Source organism: Cupressus sempervirens, chromosome 7 (assembly GCF_028749045.1).
Source record: "Cupressus sempervirens isolate cs-2001-9-10 chromosome 7, ASM2874904v1, whole genome shotgun sequence".
Taxonomy (NCBI): domain Eukaryota; kingdom Viridiplantae; phylum Streptophyta; class Pinopsida; order Cupressales; family Cupressaceae; genus Cupressus; species Cupressus sempervirens.
In genome coordinates this window covers 903,672,426-903,691,838 of record NC_143124.1, presented here as the reverse complement: position 1 = coordinate 903,691,838, position 19,413 = coordinate 903,672,426, and the positions used below count along the sequence as shown (strand labels likewise).

Sequence of the window (19,413 nt, the reverse complement as noted above, 5' to 3'; positions counted from 1 at the left end):
CCTTGTAGTGTATCAATGAAAAGAGACATCCATGATAAACATAAGCAAATTGGTGTACACTGTGTCAGTACCAGAAGTTGCTACTGATGCACATATTGGAACACAAGTTCAAGGTGCCATTGAAAGGCAAGAAGAGAAGAGGACTGAAGTGTCAGAATTGACTACATAGCCTGAGGAGCAATTAGCAATACAAAGACTGGCTACTTTGCTAGTGTTTGCTACTCCTCCAAGTCAAGCACTTCACAAGCTGAGTGTAGAAGCTACACCACTGCAGTCATCAAGGCCTAGTCCTAGTACATCCAAGGTAGATGAGGTTACATCATTTGGTGATGTTAACTTGGACGAAGTGATTGTTTTACGAAAGTTTGACCTTGCAACAATCACTATTGAACAAATGAGTATACTACATGATGCACTTGCAAAGAAAAAGCATCACGAACTGCTCATAAGGGAGCTTAGGTAGAAGCAAGCATTGCAAGACATCAAGGATATATTTCTTGATGCATTCAGCTTGCCAACACTTGAAGAAGACTAGTCGATCATGGAGCAGTTGGTACACATTGTAGAACAGATCAGTGATGCCGACCTAGATTCCAATGTAAAATTACTTGAATGGTGTGAGAGAAATTTCTAGGAAAGGTCAATGAAAAGATATCAAGTGCTATTGCACTTAGTCAGGTTGAGTTAGCAACCAAGATTGACAGTTTTAAGAAAGCCTTAGAGAATATTTTCGGACTTTACACAGAGTTGTGTGATACAACTCTGTTCACACAAGAAGTGCAGTGCCATATTGACAATTTGGAGGGAGATATGAAGCTATCAAGTACAACTCTACCTCATTCTCTAGCCTAGAGTTAGAAGCACTTCCTGAATCATTCTCTAACTCGGAGTTAGAAGCACTTCTAGAAGTTGATGAATTCCCAAGGTCAGTTGGCAGCTCGACATGCTTAAGACGTAAATATTTGAGCTACATTGATTAACATCCAATCCATGCTAACCCCTCACATGGAGATACTTCACAATGAGCTAGCCTTTGCAGAGACATTAATTCAGAAAGATCCCTATCTTTCCACACTTGAAGGCTTAGTTCATCTTGTTGCCGAGTTAGCCATCCAAATCAAATCATTGGAGGTAGCTTGTGATAACTGGGATGCAGCTCTAAAGATAATACTTGGTCCATAAAACTTTCTTGGACAAACACACTATAAGTGTACAACCCATGACGTAAGTGTCAAAAAGAGGAGAATAAATAAAGGGGGACAATGCATGATAAGTAGAGATAAGTTTTGAAGATCAAACAGAGACAGAGTCAGCGAGTTAGCATATGTAGAATCTACTCAAAAGGAGTATTCAATTTTTCATTTCAGAATGGGACAATCAACTCACGGGGAGCTATTGAATTTTTAGGTATGACTAATGAGTTGTAAGTTTTGCAAACTTTTGAAGTTTTGAAATTTTGTATGTAAATGGGTATTATTTGAGTTATGCTTGAAAGGCTAAGGTTATTAATGCATGACCAAGTATTTTGCCACTCATGTCAAAGGGGTAGATTGTTAATCAAAGATTGCTTTTGACATATGAGTGGCAATATACTTAAGTCATTTACTTAGTTCATACTGAACAAGTAATACATGCTGAGCATAAGTTGTCAGATAGTATATGTTGAGCAAGAGATATTTAGTATGTGTCAAGTAACTAGTAAGTGCCGCGTCACTCAAGTGCCGAGCAGATAGTAGGTGCGGAGTCATTCAGAGGTCGAGTTACAACATTGAAGTTGCAGTGGATGCCGAGCATTAGGGACTTAAAGTGCTGAATAATATAGCTTTGACAAGTTGTTTGTAATGGCACAAACTACTATATAAATTGTTTTGGAGCCGACATAAGGATTGTTTTGAGATCTTAGATGATAAGGACGAATCTTCATGGCTACCGATTGCTTATTTTTTCGAAAACCTAATTTTTGAGTTTGGAATTGTTTTTTTGATGACAAACTCTTTGTAGATTTTTTGAGACCTCAATTGGGTTGTCGTTAGATTTTTCTAGGTGTCTCAATTTAAGTGCCTCGCTTTTCGAGCCATCGGATCCAAAAAATGACAACATATTCCTTATGAGTTTTTCGAGCTTGCTTGTGGGTCACTCCAAATTTTTATGGTCTTTTTTTTGCCTCAAAGAATGTGCCTTCATCAATTTTCATTGAAAAACGTGCTATGGCATCTCTGACAAAAAATTTGCTTGAGCACAACTCCAAATTCAATGGTCGGAATTATGACACTTGGAAGCAGCGGATCGCCATTTTTGAATATTGGAACACCGACCAACTTGTATTGGATGTTACGGAGCATCCGATTGCTCGTGGTTCTAATCAAGATACATGGGATCTGAATAATCGGGAGGTAGTGATGCTTCTCAAATTATCTGTGGCTGATGATCAGCTTTCTCAGATTCCATTCGGCAAGGTAGTTGTCGAGATTTGGACACATCTCAAAGGTCTTCATGAGACTTACGACAAAATCAAAGCTTTCTTTTTGAAGAACACTCTATTTTCTATTGATGAGCGCTAAGCGCACCTCGCTCCAGGCACACTTGAACCATATTCAAGAAATCCGTGATCAGTTACTTGCCATCGGTCGCAAGATGGAGGAAGAGGATATTGTGGTTATCACTCTTCGGAGTTTATGAAAGTCCTATGAGCATTTTATCGAGACTCTCAATGTCACGTCTTCTGGTGTTGATTTGAAATTCACTTATCTCTGCACACTGTTGCTTCAAAAAAAAAAGTGGAAATGACAGTTTGATAGAAACTCCAGTTCCACCTCCATAGAGCAAGCCTTTGTTGCAAAATCCTTTCAGAAGGATAAAGGCAAAGACAAAATTGCTTAAAGGAGTAGACTTATTCTTCTTGTGTGTCCTTTAACTATAATCACACCTTGTATAAATACCTTAACCTAAGGGCATGTCCCTTGAAGGTGTTACAAGATTCAAGAAGAGTTGGCAGATTAACGGATTTTCGGATGATTCATTGATAAACAGAGGAACAAATGTGTTCCTTATAAAGAATTAAAAGGACATTGTTTCTAAAAGAAACAACGTAGACTGAAGACGGAATTAGAAACAAAACTAGAGACAGGATAGGAAACATTCCTATCCGGACTGAAGAAAAAAGAGACCGGATAGGAAACATTCCTATCTAGACTGAAAGACGAACTACAGATAAGTAGTTGACTATTATAGAAAGTATAAGATATTATCTTAATACCCTCCCTTAATGGTCAACGTACAAATGTCGGAACATTCTGGGATAATTGAGACCCTCCCTGGATCTACAGAATGTTGAAACCAAGAAGCTTTGCCAGAAGAGTGCTATGACTCAAAATAGATTACAAAATTTCGTTTTTGTGGAAAAAACGGTAAAGCGCAGAATCTCACGCAACCTTGTGTATTACAGACAACATGAAATGATTTTTGAGGAGAAAATCAACAAACCCAGAATCTCACACAACCTTGCGTATTACAGACAACTTGAAATGATTTTTGAGGAGAAAATCAACAAACCCAGAATCTCAGAAACAAATTCAGAAGGCGAAAAATGCAACTTTGCCTTGATCAGGACCCGGAGAAGTCGGATGTTGCGTAACACCCAGAACAAGTTGATTGGTGTTTCGATATTCGAAGATTGCGATGATGCGCTGCTTCCAGGTTCCATAATTGCGACCATTGAATTTGGAATTATGTTCGAGCAGAATATTTGTCAGAGATGCCATAGCACGTTTTTCAATGAAAAATTGTGAAAATTTGTGAAGGCACGTTCTTCGAGGCAAAAATACGAAAGACCGAGAAGAATCAGAGAATGACCCAGAAGAGAGCTCGGAAAACCCAAAAGGAATCTGTTGTCATTTTCTAGATCCGTTGGCTCGAAAATCGAGGCACAAAAATCGAGGCACTCAGAAAAACAGACGACAACCCAGTTGAGCTCTCGAAAAACCCACCAAGAATCTGCAAACAAAATTTTTTTTCGACCCCAAAAATTAGGGTTTCGAAAAAAACGGTCGGTAGCCAGGGAGGTCGGATTTGCAAAAAAAATGTTGATTTTTGTGAAAAAAAAAAAGACAAATCTGTTTGCCAGATCGCGACTTCAGGCTGAGACGACGCTAGACACAGAGTGTGACCTCCAAACGGTGGCGGATGTGGTAGGAGCAGGCATTTAAAATAAAAAAAAAAAACGCAAAGCCGTGAGTTCGAGTTTGCAGTCAAAAAAAATCTCACGGGTTGCAGAGTTAAATGTCAACCAGTCGCAAGTACAGGCCACGGATTTTCAGATGTTTTGTAGCAGACAGGTCTCTTTGAAAAAAACGGGAGTTGCAGATGAAATTCTTCCCGCGATTTGCAGACTTTGCAAGGAAAAAACTCCAAAAAAGAAACCTAGCTGCACGGATGAATTTCTCAAAAATCAGAAACCCTAGACGAGCTTGTTTGAGAAAAACCTTAGGAATTATTTCAAAAAAATTTAGCAAATAATTTCGAATGAAATTATAATTTTTTCAACAAAATTCAAGTATTGGCTCTGATACCATGTTACAAGATTCAAGAAGAGTTGGCAGATTAACGGATTTCCGGATGATTCATTGATAAACAGAGGAACAAATGTGTTCCTTATAAAGAATTACAAGGACATTGTTTCTAAAAGAAACAACGTAGACTGAAGACGAAATTAGAAACAAAACTAGAGACAGGATAGGAAACATTCCTATCTGGACTCAAGAAAAAAGAGACGGGATAGGAAACATTCCTATCCAGACTGAAAGACGGACTACAGATAAGTAGTTGACTATTATAGAAAGTATAAGATATTATCTTAATAGAAGGGACATGACCTTATCTAGGTTGGCCCAAACAATGCATGCTCAGAATCGGTGCCCAAGGATATAATGTTTAGCAAACAAGAATAATTAAAATTAGTTAAGGTAAATGCTAACACACACTCATCTATGAAATCGCCAATCATGCCTATTCAAGGAGCAATGTATTTAAAGGCCATCATAAGGTAATATACCAAGATAAGGTCTGTCCTATCTACAGAGTCAGATCTGTATGATGGTCGAAGTTATGTACCGAGATAAGATTTGTGCGATCTGCAGAGTCAGATTTGTATGATGATCGAAGTTATGGTTTTAACTCTCCCTCTTAACTTGATAATCATACAGAGAGATAACATATCTAGCATCATCAATTTCAATGAATCAACATAAAATGATACTTTATATCTATTTGAATCTTATTTATCTTGTGGTATCATTGAACACATGATACTATGTCATATTAGTAAACTTGTGATATGACTTATCATTGATACTAGTGATAACCGTATTGCATTCCATGCAATACATAGGATAAAATTTGAAGAATGATTAAATTCTTCTTTTATCCAGGTTGTGATTCATAGGTATTGGCAATTCTATATCACAACACAATCTTGAGTTAAGATCTACTAGAACACAGAATAAAATCGAAAGAATAAATTCTTCCTTTAGCCAAGTTGTGACTCATAGGCTTAGAACTGTCTATGCCTCAAATGATCTTGAACTCATCTGGATCTGACAGTAGTTCTCTACCGTTTAGCACATTATCTAAGAGATCGTCATCACTCATAATGTCTTTCATACCAGTGTTCATTATCTTAGAGATCGTCACCTCTTAAATAATGAATACAAATGGAGCCCATAACAGTCAATAGCCTAACAATAAAATTATTTTATTAACAATTTAAAGAATACAAATTTTTATAATTCAACCATACCAAGTACTTTTCTGAAGTGATCTATCTTCACTCGAGAGAGAGGATTGGTAAGAATATCTTTTGTCTGATCTGCAGTACAAATGTATTCTAATTTTACAGTATTCTTGACTACCATATCTCTAATATAATGGTAAAGAATTTCAATATACTTGGACCTGTCATGGAAAATTGGATTCGCAGAAATGTTAATGGAACTCTGATTATCACAATGAATAATCGTAGGATTCAAAGCTTGACCAAATAGTCCCACAAGTAACTTTCTAAGCCAAACTGCTTCCAGAGAGGCCATCACTACTGCAATGTATTCGACTTCTGTAAAACTTTGTGCTACTAAAGATTTTTTTTTGCATAGCCATTATATCATTGCTGATCCTAAATTGAAACAACATGCTGAAGTACTTTTTCTAACCTTAACACTTCCACCCCAATCCGAGTCTGTACATCAATGTAAATCCAAGTCTCATATTTGAGCCCAAGGTTATGAGTGCCTTGTAAGTATCTCATAATGTATTTGACTGCAACTAGGTGAATCTTCTTTGGCTCACACATAAACTGACTTAAGGCATTAACAACATAGCAAATATGAGGTCTTGTATTTACGAAGTAATAAGGGACCCAATCATCTATCTGTAAAGAGTAGAATCTATGGAAGGTGATTTTGCTGCTGTTTCTTTAAGTTTATGTAGATTAGTCTCCATTGGAGAAGACATAGACTTATAGTTCCACATTCCAAATCTCTTCAAGATATCTAATGTATACTTACCTTGATTAAGTATAATGCTGTAAGAATTCTGCCTTACTTCCAATCCTAGGAAGTAATGAAGGGTCCCAAATCTTTCATCTTGAATTCTCTGACTAAATCTTCTTGCATTGATCTATGAGATGATCATCGCCTGCTATTAGTAAATCATCAACATACGGTATCAAAATTACCATATCATCTTTATCCCTTTTATAATATAGATTTGGATCAGCTTTGTTTTTGGAGAACCTTAAAATGGTGAGATATTTATCAATTCTTTCATACCAAGCCCTTGGAGCTCGTTTAAGCCCATAGAGAGCTTTCTTGAGCCTGCAAACAAAAACTTTAGGATCATGAGTTTCAAATCCTTCAGGTTGCTCCAAATATACCTCCTCTGTAATCTTTCCATTAAGAAATTTTGTTTTTACATTTGTTTGATGTACTTTCCATCCCTTCGATGTTGCAATAGCTAGGACTACTCTTACAGAGGTGTATCTGGCAACATGAGTAAATGTTTCTTCATAATCAATCCCTTCTTTTTGAGAGAACCCCTTGGCTACAAATTTGGCTTTATATTTTTCAATGCTACTGTCAGCATCATGCTTTATTTTAAATATCCACTTGGAAGAAACAACAGATTTTCCTTCAGGTCTAGGAGCAATTTTCCAAACATCATTTTTCATAATGGATTGGTATTCTTCCGTCATAGCACCCTTCCAAGTTGTATGTTTAATAACATCTAAAATATTGGTTGGTTCTGATTTAGACAAATCATTCATGTTTGCTATATAAATAGAATATCATTTGGGTGTTTTGATTTCTATGAGTGTTCCGGATGGTCTAGCGAAGTCTTGTGCTTCCTATACTGTCTTAATGGCCCAAAGTGGTCTTTTCTTAGAATTTTGAGTTTCTTCAAGATGGAGATTTTGAATTTCATTTTCAATTTCTTCAATGTTCTCCCTTTAAGACTCAGATTTAGTATTTCTTTTAGAATTAGGTAAGGGGGAGGGATCTTCAGAATGTAGGGCTCTTTTGATTGTTAAATCTTCTTCAAAAATTACATCCCTATTAAGTTCAATATTTTTCTAACTTGGTATGAAAGTCCTATATGCTTTAGATGTTTCACTATATATACACTACAAAAATACCTTTCCTCATGGAGGGTTCTAACTTAGTTCTCCTTTTTTTTTTGGAACATGTATATATATTGGGCACTCAAAAACCCTAAGGTGACTTATATTGGGTTTAACCTTAGTAAAGACTTCTTCAAGAGTTTTATCTCTAAGGTATGAGTGAGAACTTTTGTTTCGAATATAGACAGTAGTACAAGAGGCTTTTGCCTAAAGATAATATTCTAGATTTTGATCAAATATCATAGCTCTTGCAGCTTCTACAATTGTTCTATTCTTCCTTTCTGCTACCCTGTTTTGTTGTGGGTTAGAAGGAATGGTATACTTCCTCTTAATTCCAATTTCTTTACAAAACTCTTTAAACAAATCTGAGGTATATTGCCCTCCATTATCAATCCTAAGAGTTTTAATTTTATGTCTTGACAAGTTTTCAATTAAGGTTTTAAATTCTTTAAATCTTTCTTCCAATTCTTTGCATTTTAAGAAGTAAATCCAAATTTTTCTAGAGAAGTCGTCTATAAAAAGTATATAGTACCAGAATCTTCCAAGAGAAGGAACATACATAGGTCCACATAAATTTGAGTGGATTAATTCCAAAATTGTTAGGTTTTCTAGTGCTATCATGAAATGGAGTTTTGGTGTTCTTACCCAGAGCGCATCCTTTGCATATGCTTGAGTGATCTTTATTCAGTTCAAGTAAACCAATAACCATCTTCTCCATAGTTGATAAGGTTTTGAAATTTAGATGTCCTAACCTTCCGTGCCGTATTTGGTTTACATCAACAGCTTCATGAATTATGGCTTGAATAGGTTGACTAGGTTTTGAATTCAATTCATACAAGTACCTTTTTCTTTGACCAATCAATTTTTCTTTCTTAAATGAGGAGTTCTTACCCCAGGTTATTACTTTACTGTCCATGAATGCAACATTATGTCCGTCATCTTCAAGTGTTGTAACCGAGATTAGATCCTTTTTTATTCTTGGTACATAGAGTACTCCTTTGAGAAGAAGAGAATTACCCGATTTTAGTTTCAAGGTGCAATTTCCAATTCCTTTGATGGAATGTGCTGAATTATCACCAATGGTGACTTCGCCATTAACTTTTTGTGATATAGAGTCTGAGTGCTTCTTTGTATCCTCTAATATGTCGAGATGATCCACTATCAATTACCCCTGCTTTACTTGAGACTTCATTTGATAGTGATGAATACAATTCATGATTCTCACGGTCATAGTTATCTTCTTCCCTAGTAATGTTTGTACAGTTCACTCGCTGTTTAGAATTCTTAGGGCAATTAGATCTGTAGTGTCCAAACTTTTCACATTTTTAGTTTGGATAGATCTTTCTTAGGTTTGTCATTGTTTTGATTACCCTTTTTCTTCTTGAAGTGCTTCTTGTTGCCTTCATGGGAATTTGTTTTAAGAACATGAAATTCTTCATCTTCCCTTTTTAATTTTTCTCCTTCTTTAAGTTTTTTGGATTCTTCCTAAAGACAATCTCCCTTAAGTCTATTGAAGTCAGGAAGATTATCTCTGGCACTTACTCCTTGTGCGGATGTTTCCCATGAATCTGGTAATCCATCTATAGCCATTAGTGTTAGTTCCATGTCATTAATGATGGTTCCTATATTTGCAGGTTCATCTCTTAAACTGACAACCCTTAGGAAGTAAGAATTCATTGATTCTCCCTTCTATGTTTGTATATGATTTAGTTGCCTTTTTAGTGCTAGAACTTTAGTTGCATTGTTAACCTCGTATGCATTTACTAATGCATTCATCATATCAAATGTTGTTTGATGTTTCGTTAGCATGTGTGCTCTATCATTTTTAACTGTATCTAATATGATCTGCATGACTTTCTTGTTTCCTTTACTCCAGATAGTTTTACGAGTTTCAACAGTAGGTGATTCTGAATTTGCAAGCATCAAAGTATTCTTTCCCATCAAACCTGTCCTCGGGTCTGGTTGTGTATGCCATTTGAAGATAGTAGAGTGATGCTAGATATATATCAAGTCTGATTATTTAATTTGTAGAGCCTAGGTTCGACTACCACAACTCTGATACCATATAAATTTTAGACAAATTCTGTTATTAAATCAGACTTAGATAATACCTTCTATCCTTGCTGTAGATGATCTTCTTTATCTTCTGAATGTAGGAGGTGTTATCAGAATATTAAATGCTGTTCTGAAATTTGTTTTATCTCTGCAATAAATTTGCATATAGGCCGAATTGTTTAAAGGAGTAGACTTATTCTTCTTGTGTGACCTTTAACTACAATCACACGTTGTATAAATACCTTAACCAAAGGGCATGTCCCTCGAAGGGACATGACCCTATTTAGGTCGGCCCAAACAAAGCATTCTCAGAATCGGCGCCCAAGTAGATAATGTTCAGCAAACAAAAATAACTAAAATTAGTTAAGGTAAATGCTAACACACACTCATCTATGAAATCGCCGATCATGCCTATTCAAGGAGCAATATATTTAAAGGCCATCATAAGGTAATACACTAAGATAACGTCTGTGCGATCTGGAGAGTCAGATCTGTATGATGATCGAAGTTATGCTTTTAACTTTAATTTCAAATGCTACAAAGAAGTGGGTGGGATGCAGGAGCAACACTAGTAATTCATCAAGTGACTCCTTTAAAGGTTGTAATATGTCTAAAATATTAAAATGGATCACACTTACTAAATAGCTTAAACCATAAAAATTTTCTTTGTTTTCCTTTTATGTATTATCTCCATGAAAAGATTTTAGCCATTTATATTATTGGTTGCAACTTATGCTATTAATTTATCTTTTGAAGTATTTTTATCATTTTCTTTCTTAGAATATACGCATAGACATACATATAAACTGCACTTCATCTTGGCCTTTTTTTATTTTAACTTTTCAGTTTATATTTAGATTATATGAAAGTTTGATTCAAGGTATCTAAATCTTATGTTATGCAGGTATTACTAAGTCAATCTCACCGATGTCGGGCTCTGGTATTGCTTGGAAGATTCCTTGACATGGGAGCTTGGGCTGTAGATCTGGTACAAAGCTCTTACTACTCACAGTGGCTTTACTTCTGTAGAAAGATTATTTATTTGTGCCGTGTTAAGTTTATTTATAATTATATCAATATTTCTTGGATGATTTGCAGGCTCTTTCTGTTGGTATCTTTCCCTATGTGCTCAAATTGCTGCAAACAACAGCTACAGAACTACGACAAATACTTGTATTTATATGGACAAAGATCCTTGCACTTGATAAGGTAAGAGAATAGCTAATAAATTTGAACCAATAAATTGGACATCTTTAATATTAGATATTTGGCAGTGGATCCATTTCAGTATGTGTTTGTGGTTTAATTTTATCATGTCTTTATATTCTGATTTTTTGGTTATATTCATCCGCAGTCATGCCAAGTGGACTTGGTAAAGGATGGTGGACACCAATATTTTATCAAATTCCTCGATAGTACTGATGTTTATGCGGAACAGCGCGCTATGGCAGCTTTTGTGTTAGCTGTGATTGTTGATGGGCACCGCCGAGGACAAGAAGCATGTTTGCAGTCTCAATTAATCAGTGTATGCCTCCAGCATATGCAGGTTGCTCCTCCTGGTGAGGCACAGCCAGAACCATTGCTTTTGCAATGGCTTTGTTTGTGTCTTGGAAAGCTATGGGAAGGTTTTCCAGAGGCTCAATTGCTGGGTCTGAGTGGAAATGCCACAGATCTATGTTCACCTTTGCTATCTGAGCCTCAACCAGAGGTGATTTTTGAATTCAATTTCACATTACATTACTTAAAATTGTCATGCAGTGGACAGTCAGCTGTAACTTTGTGGCTGGATTTTCAGGTGAGGGCATCTGCTGTTTATGCTTTAGGAACTCTTCTTGATACTGGCACCGAGCCATCAAGAGATGGGTATTGCTATGATGATGATGACGAAGATGATGAAAGAAGTAAAGCGGAACAAGACATTGCAAAACATCTCCTTAAAGTGCTATCTGATGGCAGTCCACTTGTCAGGGCTGAACTTGCAATTGGTATTAGTAATTCCAACATTAAACATTGATGTTTTAGAGAGATTATTTTGAACTGGAAGCGCATTGTGAAGACTATTTTGTTATAAATGTTATCTATGGAATTAAAGTGATTTAACTTGTTTTACAGCTTTGTCACGCTTTGCTGTTGGGCATAACAAGCAGCTGAAACCAATGGCGGCTGCATATTTAAAACCACCTTCCAATTCTACATTGACTTCATTGCCATCATTGGCAAATATTAGAAGTTCAACTAATAGCTACATTAATGCTGGCCAGTTAACTCAGTCACTGAGTGCATTTTCTGGCAGTCATTGTCCGGTCTTAAGAGTAGGAAGTGACTGTAGTACCTCAGCTCGAGAGGTAAGGGTACCTGCTAGTAGCCCTCTGGCATCATCTACTGTTATGCATGGATCCCCATCCTCTGATGGTTCATCGCAGCATTCAGAGTCGAGGGTGTCACTCAATGATGGTGTAAGTAATGGAAATTTAAGGCTTCCGAAGTCCAGGTCCTTGGATAATGCAGTATATGCACAGTGTGTTGCAGCGATGTATACATTGGCAAGGGATCCTTCTCCACGTGTTGCAAGTCTGGGGCATCAGATACTGAGGATAATTGGTGTTGAACCAGTTGTGGTGAAGCCAGTGAGGCCTACTGGTGGTGCTGGACACCCCAGGGATGCTTCTCTTCCATCTGTTTCTTCTACTTTGCCTGGATTGGCACGTTCATTTTCTTGGCTAGATTTAAATCCAGGTTAGATTCTTAAACTGTTACAGGCATATAGAGCAGGATTCAAAGAATTTTAGTTTAGTATAGCAAATTGTGGATGTCACACTTAGAGTAAAACAGAGTAATTAGCAACTGGTGTCACCAGGCTCTATAACTTTACCATGACAAGCATTTTGCTGATTATTTTATTAGTTGTTGCTGGTTGTGATAAAATTATACATATCTTTGTATTTTTTATCATTTTGGGTGTTGAAAATTTGACAAGACATTGTATTTTTATATTTCACAGCACCAATTACTTTCAGAACTCCTCCTGCGAGTCCCCCAACTAGGACACACTTAATGCGAAGGGTGTGTTCATTAGAGTTTAGTCCTCATATGCATAATACAGATGCTGGATTAGCTGACTCAATTTTACCCTCTCCTGGGATGTCATCAACTTCTGAAAGAGGGGTTGTTCCACAATCAACTATATATAGTTGGAGTTGTGGTCATTTCTCAAGGCCTCTTTTGTATCCAGCTAATGACGATGAGGAATCATTATTAAGAAGAGAAGAAAGAGAGAGCATGGCTCTTGATAGAATTGCAAAATGCCAACACTCCAGTAAATACCATTTTTACCCTTTCCAGAAGCTGTGTAGTTCTTGTTTAAAATAACTTATTATCTTGTTTGTCCCTTCAATTATGCATGTTTTGCACGTCACTCGACAAAATGCTAGATAAGAGTTAGCTGTTTATCTTGCAGATGTAACGAAAGTCAGTGATCAGAAGGCGAGCTGGGATACAGGCTGTGAGAAAGGAATTAAGGCTGTATTGCTCCATCCTTTCATCCCAATAGTAGTTGTAGCAGATGAGAAGGAAACAGTAAGGTATGTGTATTTTGATATTTATCAGTTTTCTAAGTATTGCTAATTTATCCCTTGGGAAGATCATTAGTGTTAGACTGCTTGGTGTCCATGGACAGACAATATCTGAAAAATAGAGTTCTGGTCATATAACTATTACTTTATTTTTCAAAACAACTTCCCGATAATCATAGTTTTGTCTATACATAAATCATTTGAGATATACATTTATACAGGACAGAATCTTCCTGAATCTTCCCAATATTTCTCCTGTATGGTTCTACCCTATTCCGGAATTAGGGAGTTGTTGAAACAATTTGTGACAAACACATAACAACATGAGCACACTATAAATCAGAGATAGACAGGTACATGCCCCGTGTTGAAGGCAGGCATACCATTCCCTAGTCATTTCAGTCATGGCAGGATGTCAGGGAGTTGCGCCTGCTGCCATAGAGTCAGCAGGAAATGGCTGAAATTTTACCAAGCTGTTTCAGGATGCCTAGAGAACAACCGAAATGTACCTTGGCTGTCCTGGTAATGGCAAGGTGTTCCTCCAGAAGTTGGGAACACTTCTGCTTCTGACCAAAAAAAGAAAAAAAATTAAGTTTTTCAAATTTCTTTTCCCTTGTGTTGTGGTGTGTGGGGACCACAAACATTCCAACACCACACGGAAACCCTATGATGATGCATTTAAAAGAAACACATGGCACTTACCCAATAAGCATATTTTTTGGATGCAATGTTATGTACATGCATTGATTAATATGTTGGAAAGATTTACTCAAAATTGGGTGAGTGAATGCAGAGGTGGCAAAGGCTAGACACATACAAATACAAATGTTTTTTTACTTGTAACCATTACACTAGTCAAAGAGAGAATTCCTCAAACTAGTAGAGACTTGATATGCTAGATATTAGAGTTTGTTGGAGGGAATGTCGGACGCATAGGTTCCCCAAATCTATTGTTGTTTGCGGAGATTGGAAACATTGGTCTCAATGACATTGGGGGTCAATATCAAGTAAGAAATCTGTTATTTTTTATCTGAGTTTGTTGCACTTTGTTTTACTTTGTATTATGAATGTTCAAATTTTTAAATGTTTCTTGGAGGTGCCAAAAAACATCTGGTAAATGGCAAGGTTCATGTTGTACGCACTTTGAAGGTGTTGAGTTCAAATCTTCTACAATAAAATATAAAAAGTGTTTCTTGGGGGACATCCATGAGAGTTTTGATAGCAGGCTGACATCCATGAGAGTTTTGATAGCATGCTGATCAAAAGAAGCAAGGAATTCGTCAAAAGAATCTTGAATTGCAATTTGAATGTTATAAGGAACTTATTACACCCCTCCATATTCCTTGTGAAGAACCTCCTTACACAAATATCGTGAGAATGCTCGAAATAACAGAATACAAAGTGATAGCAGAACTCAGAATGAATCTACTGATCGCAGGCCACTTCGAGGGGGTAACCTCCTTTGAGCAAGCTCAATACAATAAATTCGTCCGTGCCCATCAAGGGCCTCAACCTATTCTTATATACTAAGTACGATCTAGAAAAGTAATACTACCTATGCATGTGGGATAATAAAATATACTCACGGGACGACTTACAAAGCATATGCGTCCAACAACACTACTCTGACAAAATAAACAGAAGGAACACACAGGTTCCTAACATCCCCTCTCCCTTAGAAAAAAGCTTTGTCCTCAAAGCTTAAGGTGTGGAAATTGTTGTTGAATCTGAAGAAGGGGTTCCCAGGTAGCATCCTCTGGTTGCATGCCATGCCACTGAATCAAGAGCTCAGAGATGGAGCGAGAGCGAAGCTGGCGAGTGCGCTGGTCAATGATTGCCACCGGCTCCAGGATAATAGATCCTTCCGTATCCATTTCAGGGAGAGTAGTTTGTGCTCTGACAGTGGTACCCAGAACTTGCTTTAGACAAGAAACATGAAAGACTGGATGAATGCGGGAAGAAGGAGGAAGTTCCAGTTTATAAGCAACTGAACCAATCTTCTGCAGAACCTTATAAGGCCCATAAAATTTTGGGGCCAGCTTATGACGCCCTTTCAGCTTTAGGGAGGATTGTTTGTATGGCTGTAGACGAAGAAAAACTATATCCCCAACTTGAAATGAGTGCTCAGAACGGTGTTGATCTGCTTGCTGTTTCATCCGATTACGGGCCATGTGAAGATTATCCTGTAAGGTACGAAGAATCTGATCCCTGCTGCGGAGAACTATGTCAACTGCCTGGACTGGTGAGCTGTTGGGAGTGTAGGGAAGGAGCACTGGAGGTGCCTGACCATAGACTGCTTCATATGGAGTCATTTTAGAGGCAGTGTGGTAAGAGGTATTGTACCACCATTCAGCTAAAGGGAGCCACTTGGCCCACTGATGTTGCTGTTCGGAAGTGAAGCAACGAAGATAAGTTTCCAAGCATTTATTGACAATTTCAGTTTGACCATCAGTTTGTGGGTGATAGCCCGAACTCATCTTCAGTTTGGTGCCAGTTTTCTGAAACAGTTCAGTCCAAAAATGACTGGTAAAAGTTGCATCACGATCAGAGACAATGGAAGAAGGGAGTCCATGAAGACGAAATATCTGGTCCATGAAGATTTGTGCAACAGAGGAGGCAGTATAGGGGTGGCTGAGGGCACAAAAATGACTATATTTCGAGAGACGATCAACCACAACCAAGATCACTGTCTTGCCACCGGATTTAGGAAGCCCTTCAATGAAATCCATAGAAATATCAGTCCAAATCCGTGTAGGGATGGGCAATGGTTCGAGCAAGCCAGGAAGGAGGGTCGTTTCACCCTTGTGGCGTTGGCAAGTATCACATTCAGCCACCATCTGTTGAATCGTCTGTTTCATCCCTTTCCAAAAGAAGTTTCTCCTGGCTCGCTCATAAGTTTTGAGGAAGCCTGAGTGCCCTGCTGAAGGAGAAGCATGGAGTTCATAAAAAATAGCCTGATGTAGAGCTGGGTTCTGAGGAAGCACTAGCCGACCCTTGTATCGAAGAGAAGCACCATCCCAAGAGTAATGTGGTAGAGCAGAAGGATTATTGGCTAGCTGGTGAATGATTTGAGATAAAGAAGAGTCATTGTCATAGCCCTGCTGAACAGACGCTAACCAATTGGGAATGGGCATAGAAATAGCGGAAAGGGAAGCTTGATTATCAAATGTGCGAGAAAGAGCATCTGCCACAATATTCTCCTTACCCTTCTTGTAGGTGATCTCATAATCATACCCCATGAGTTTGCTGACCCATTTCTGTTGTGTAGGAGAGGATACCCGTTGTTCCAGGAAGTATTTCAGACTTTGGTGATCGGTTCTGATGCAAAAATGACTCCCTAAGAGGTATGGCCGCCACTTCTGTACAGCATGCAAAATAGCCATCATTTCTTTTTCATAAGTAGAGAGGGCTAGATTCTTACCAGAGAGGGCTTTGCTAGTGAACGCAATAGGATGGTCATCTTGCAGGAGAACAGCACCCAATCCATTGCCGCAAGCATCACTCTCAATAGTGAAGGGTTTGGAAAAATCTGGCATCGCGAGAACAGGTGTACTGCACATAGCCTGTTTCAGTTGTTCAAATGCAGTCTCAGCAACAGGGGTCCAGGAGAAGGCATCCTTTTTTAACAGAGCTGTCAATGGTGCTGCAATTTTCCCGTAATCTTTGACAAACTTGCGGTAGTAGCCAGTCAACCCCAAAAAACCCCGAAGGCTCTTGAGAGTTTTAGGATGCGGCCAAGTTTTCATGGCATCTATTTTTGTAAGATCCACCCGCACTCCATGGTGTGCAACAATATGCCCGAGATACTCCACTTCCTCCTGGCCAAACACACATTTAGATAGTTTTGCACAGAGTTGATGATCAGAGAGAAGTTGCAAGACAAGCTCCAGATGATGGAGATGCTCAGCCCAAGTTTTGCTATATATGAGGATATCATCAAAGAAGACCAGAATGAATTTCCGGAGGTATGGTCGAAATATGTTATTCATCACTGCCTGAAATGTTGAAGGAGCATTCGTGAGGCCAAAGGGCATGACTAAAAATTCATAGTGACCATCATGTGTGCGGAAGGCAGTTTTAGGTATATCCTCCTCATTAACCCGAATTTGATGATACCCAGAACGAAGATCTAACTTGGAGAAAAAATGAGCCCCATGAAGTTCATCAAGAAGTTCATCAACAACTGGAATGGGGAACTTGTCCTTTATAGTGAGATGATTAAGTGCTCGGAAATCAATGCAGAGTCGCCATGACCCATCTTTTTTGCGAACAAGCAGAACTGGAGAAGAAAAGGAACTGGTACTAGGGCGAATAATACCTTGCTTCAGTAAGTCACGGACAAGTATCTCGATTTCGGTCTTCTGATGAAATGGGTAGCGGTAGGGCCTGATGTTGGGCGGAACACTGCCAGGAAGGAGCTGAATACGGTGGTCCTCTGGACGAGAAGGAGGTAATCCCACAGGTTCAGCAAATACACCAGAATACTTGTCCAAAATGTGTTGGAGATCGGCAGGAGTGCTAGAGACTGCTGATGGCTGCATCTGAATGGAATGGAGCTGAGCGATGACACCATGAGAATTCTTCTTAAGAAGTTTTTCCATACGGTGTGAACTGATGATGCTGAGAGACCCTGGTTGTAAGCCTTTCAAAGTGTGTTGGTGCCCCTCGGCTGAAAACTGCATCCAAAGTTCAGCAAAATCCCAGAGAATGGGGCCAAGAGTGCGTAACCATTGGGCACCCAAAACCACATCACAGCCACCTAAGGGTAAGGCAAACATGTCAGAGCGCATGTTATAATCTCCAATAGAGAGACGCACATTGCGACATTTCCCTTTACAAGGTAAAGTGCCCCCATTGGCAATCATGACTTCAAAGCTAGAGCAGGGATGGATAAAGCAATCAGCCTGTTTGGCTATTCGTGGATCAATGAAGTTATGAGTGCTACCAGAATCAATGAGTATAGTAAGAGGGATCTTCTTGAAGAAACCCTGGACCCGCATGGTTTGTGGAGTAGTGACTCCTGCCAAAGCATGGACAGATATCTCTGGTGGAGCTTCTGGTGAAGGAGGTTCAGGCTGGTGAGGCTCAACCGCATCATCCACTGGTTCCTGAGCATCTACATATTCTTCCAGTTCCGGTGGAGAATCCACATCCAAGAGATAGAGCTTTTGCTGAACACATCTATGGCCCCGAGACCATTTCTCATCACAATTATAACAAAGCCCTTTGTCTCGCCTGACTCGCATCTCTGTTTCAGACAAGTGCTTGATCGGAGTAGTTCTGGGAGCTGGTATGACTGGAGGGTTGTGAGAACCTGTATTTCTGAATGGAACAAAATTAGATCTGGAGCGTTGTAGAGCACTAATCTTGTCTTCCGCTAACTTAGCGAACCCAAGGGCTTCCATCATTGTAGTAGGTCGAAACATTTTGACTTCTGAGCGAAGTGCATCCTTCAGACCACTGACAAAACAACTACGGAAGAATTCATCAGACAAGCCCTCTGTGTGATTAGCTAATTTTTCAAACTCTGTCTGGTATTCTCTTACAGTGCATGTTTGACGCAGTTTAGTAAGTGCTCCTGTGAAATCATCAAAGGAACTAGGGCCAAAGCGCTCCAAAATGAGGGTGCACAATTCTGTCCATGTAGGGCCTACATTAGCCTTGATGTACCAACGGAACCATTGAAGAGCTTCATGTTCCAAATGAAAAGATGCAAGGGGGACTTTGTGGTTATCCAAAGTATTATGCAAGCTGAAATACTGTCAGAGCACAAACTACTCTCCCTGAAATGGATACGGAAGGATCTATTATCCTGGAGCCGGTGGCAATCATTGACCAGCGCACTCGCCAGCTTCGCTCTCGCTCCATCTCTGAGGTCTTGATTCAGTGGCATGGCATGCAACCAGAGGATGCTACCTGGGAACCCCTTCTTCAGATTCAACAACAATTTCCACACCTTAAGCTTTGAGGACAAAGCTTTTTTCTAAGGGAGAGGGGATGTTAGGAACCTGTGTGTTCCTTCTGTTTATTTTGTCAGAGTAGTGTTGTTGGACGCATATGCTTTGTAAGTCGTCCCGTGAGTTTATTTTATTATCCCACATGCATAGGTAGTATTAC

At 38.7% G+C, this 19,413-nt stretch overlaps 1 protein-coding gene across 3 annotated transcripts in view; it reads left to right on the top strand.

Moving 5' to 3' along the window:
- RAPTOR1 (Regulatory-associated protein of TOR 1) overlaps positions 1-19,413 on the top strand; it is a 142,631-nt gene that overhangs the window by 52,303 nt on the left and 70,915 nt on the right. For all 3 annotated transcript variants that reach the window (XR_016354204.1, XM_089793463.1, XM_089793462.1), the window contains exons 11-17: positions 10,629-10,712; positions 10,823-10,933; positions 11,079-11,432; positions 11,520-11,709; positions 11,837-12,460; positions 12,726-13,040; positions 13,182-13,305. Coding sequence is in view for 2 of the 3 variants with exons in the window: in XM_089793463.1 (XP_089649589.1) it covers positions 10,629-10,712; positions 10,823-10,933; positions 11,079-11,432; positions 11,520-11,709; positions 11,837-12,460; positions 12,726-13,040; positions 13,182-13,305 (1,802 nt within the window). In the remaining variant the exon portion in view is untranslated. The remainder of the gene's footprint in view (positions 1-10,628; positions 10,713-10,822; positions 10,934-11,078; positions 11,433-11,519; positions 11,710-11,836; positions 12,461-12,725; positions 13,041-13,181; positions 13,306-19,413) is intronic.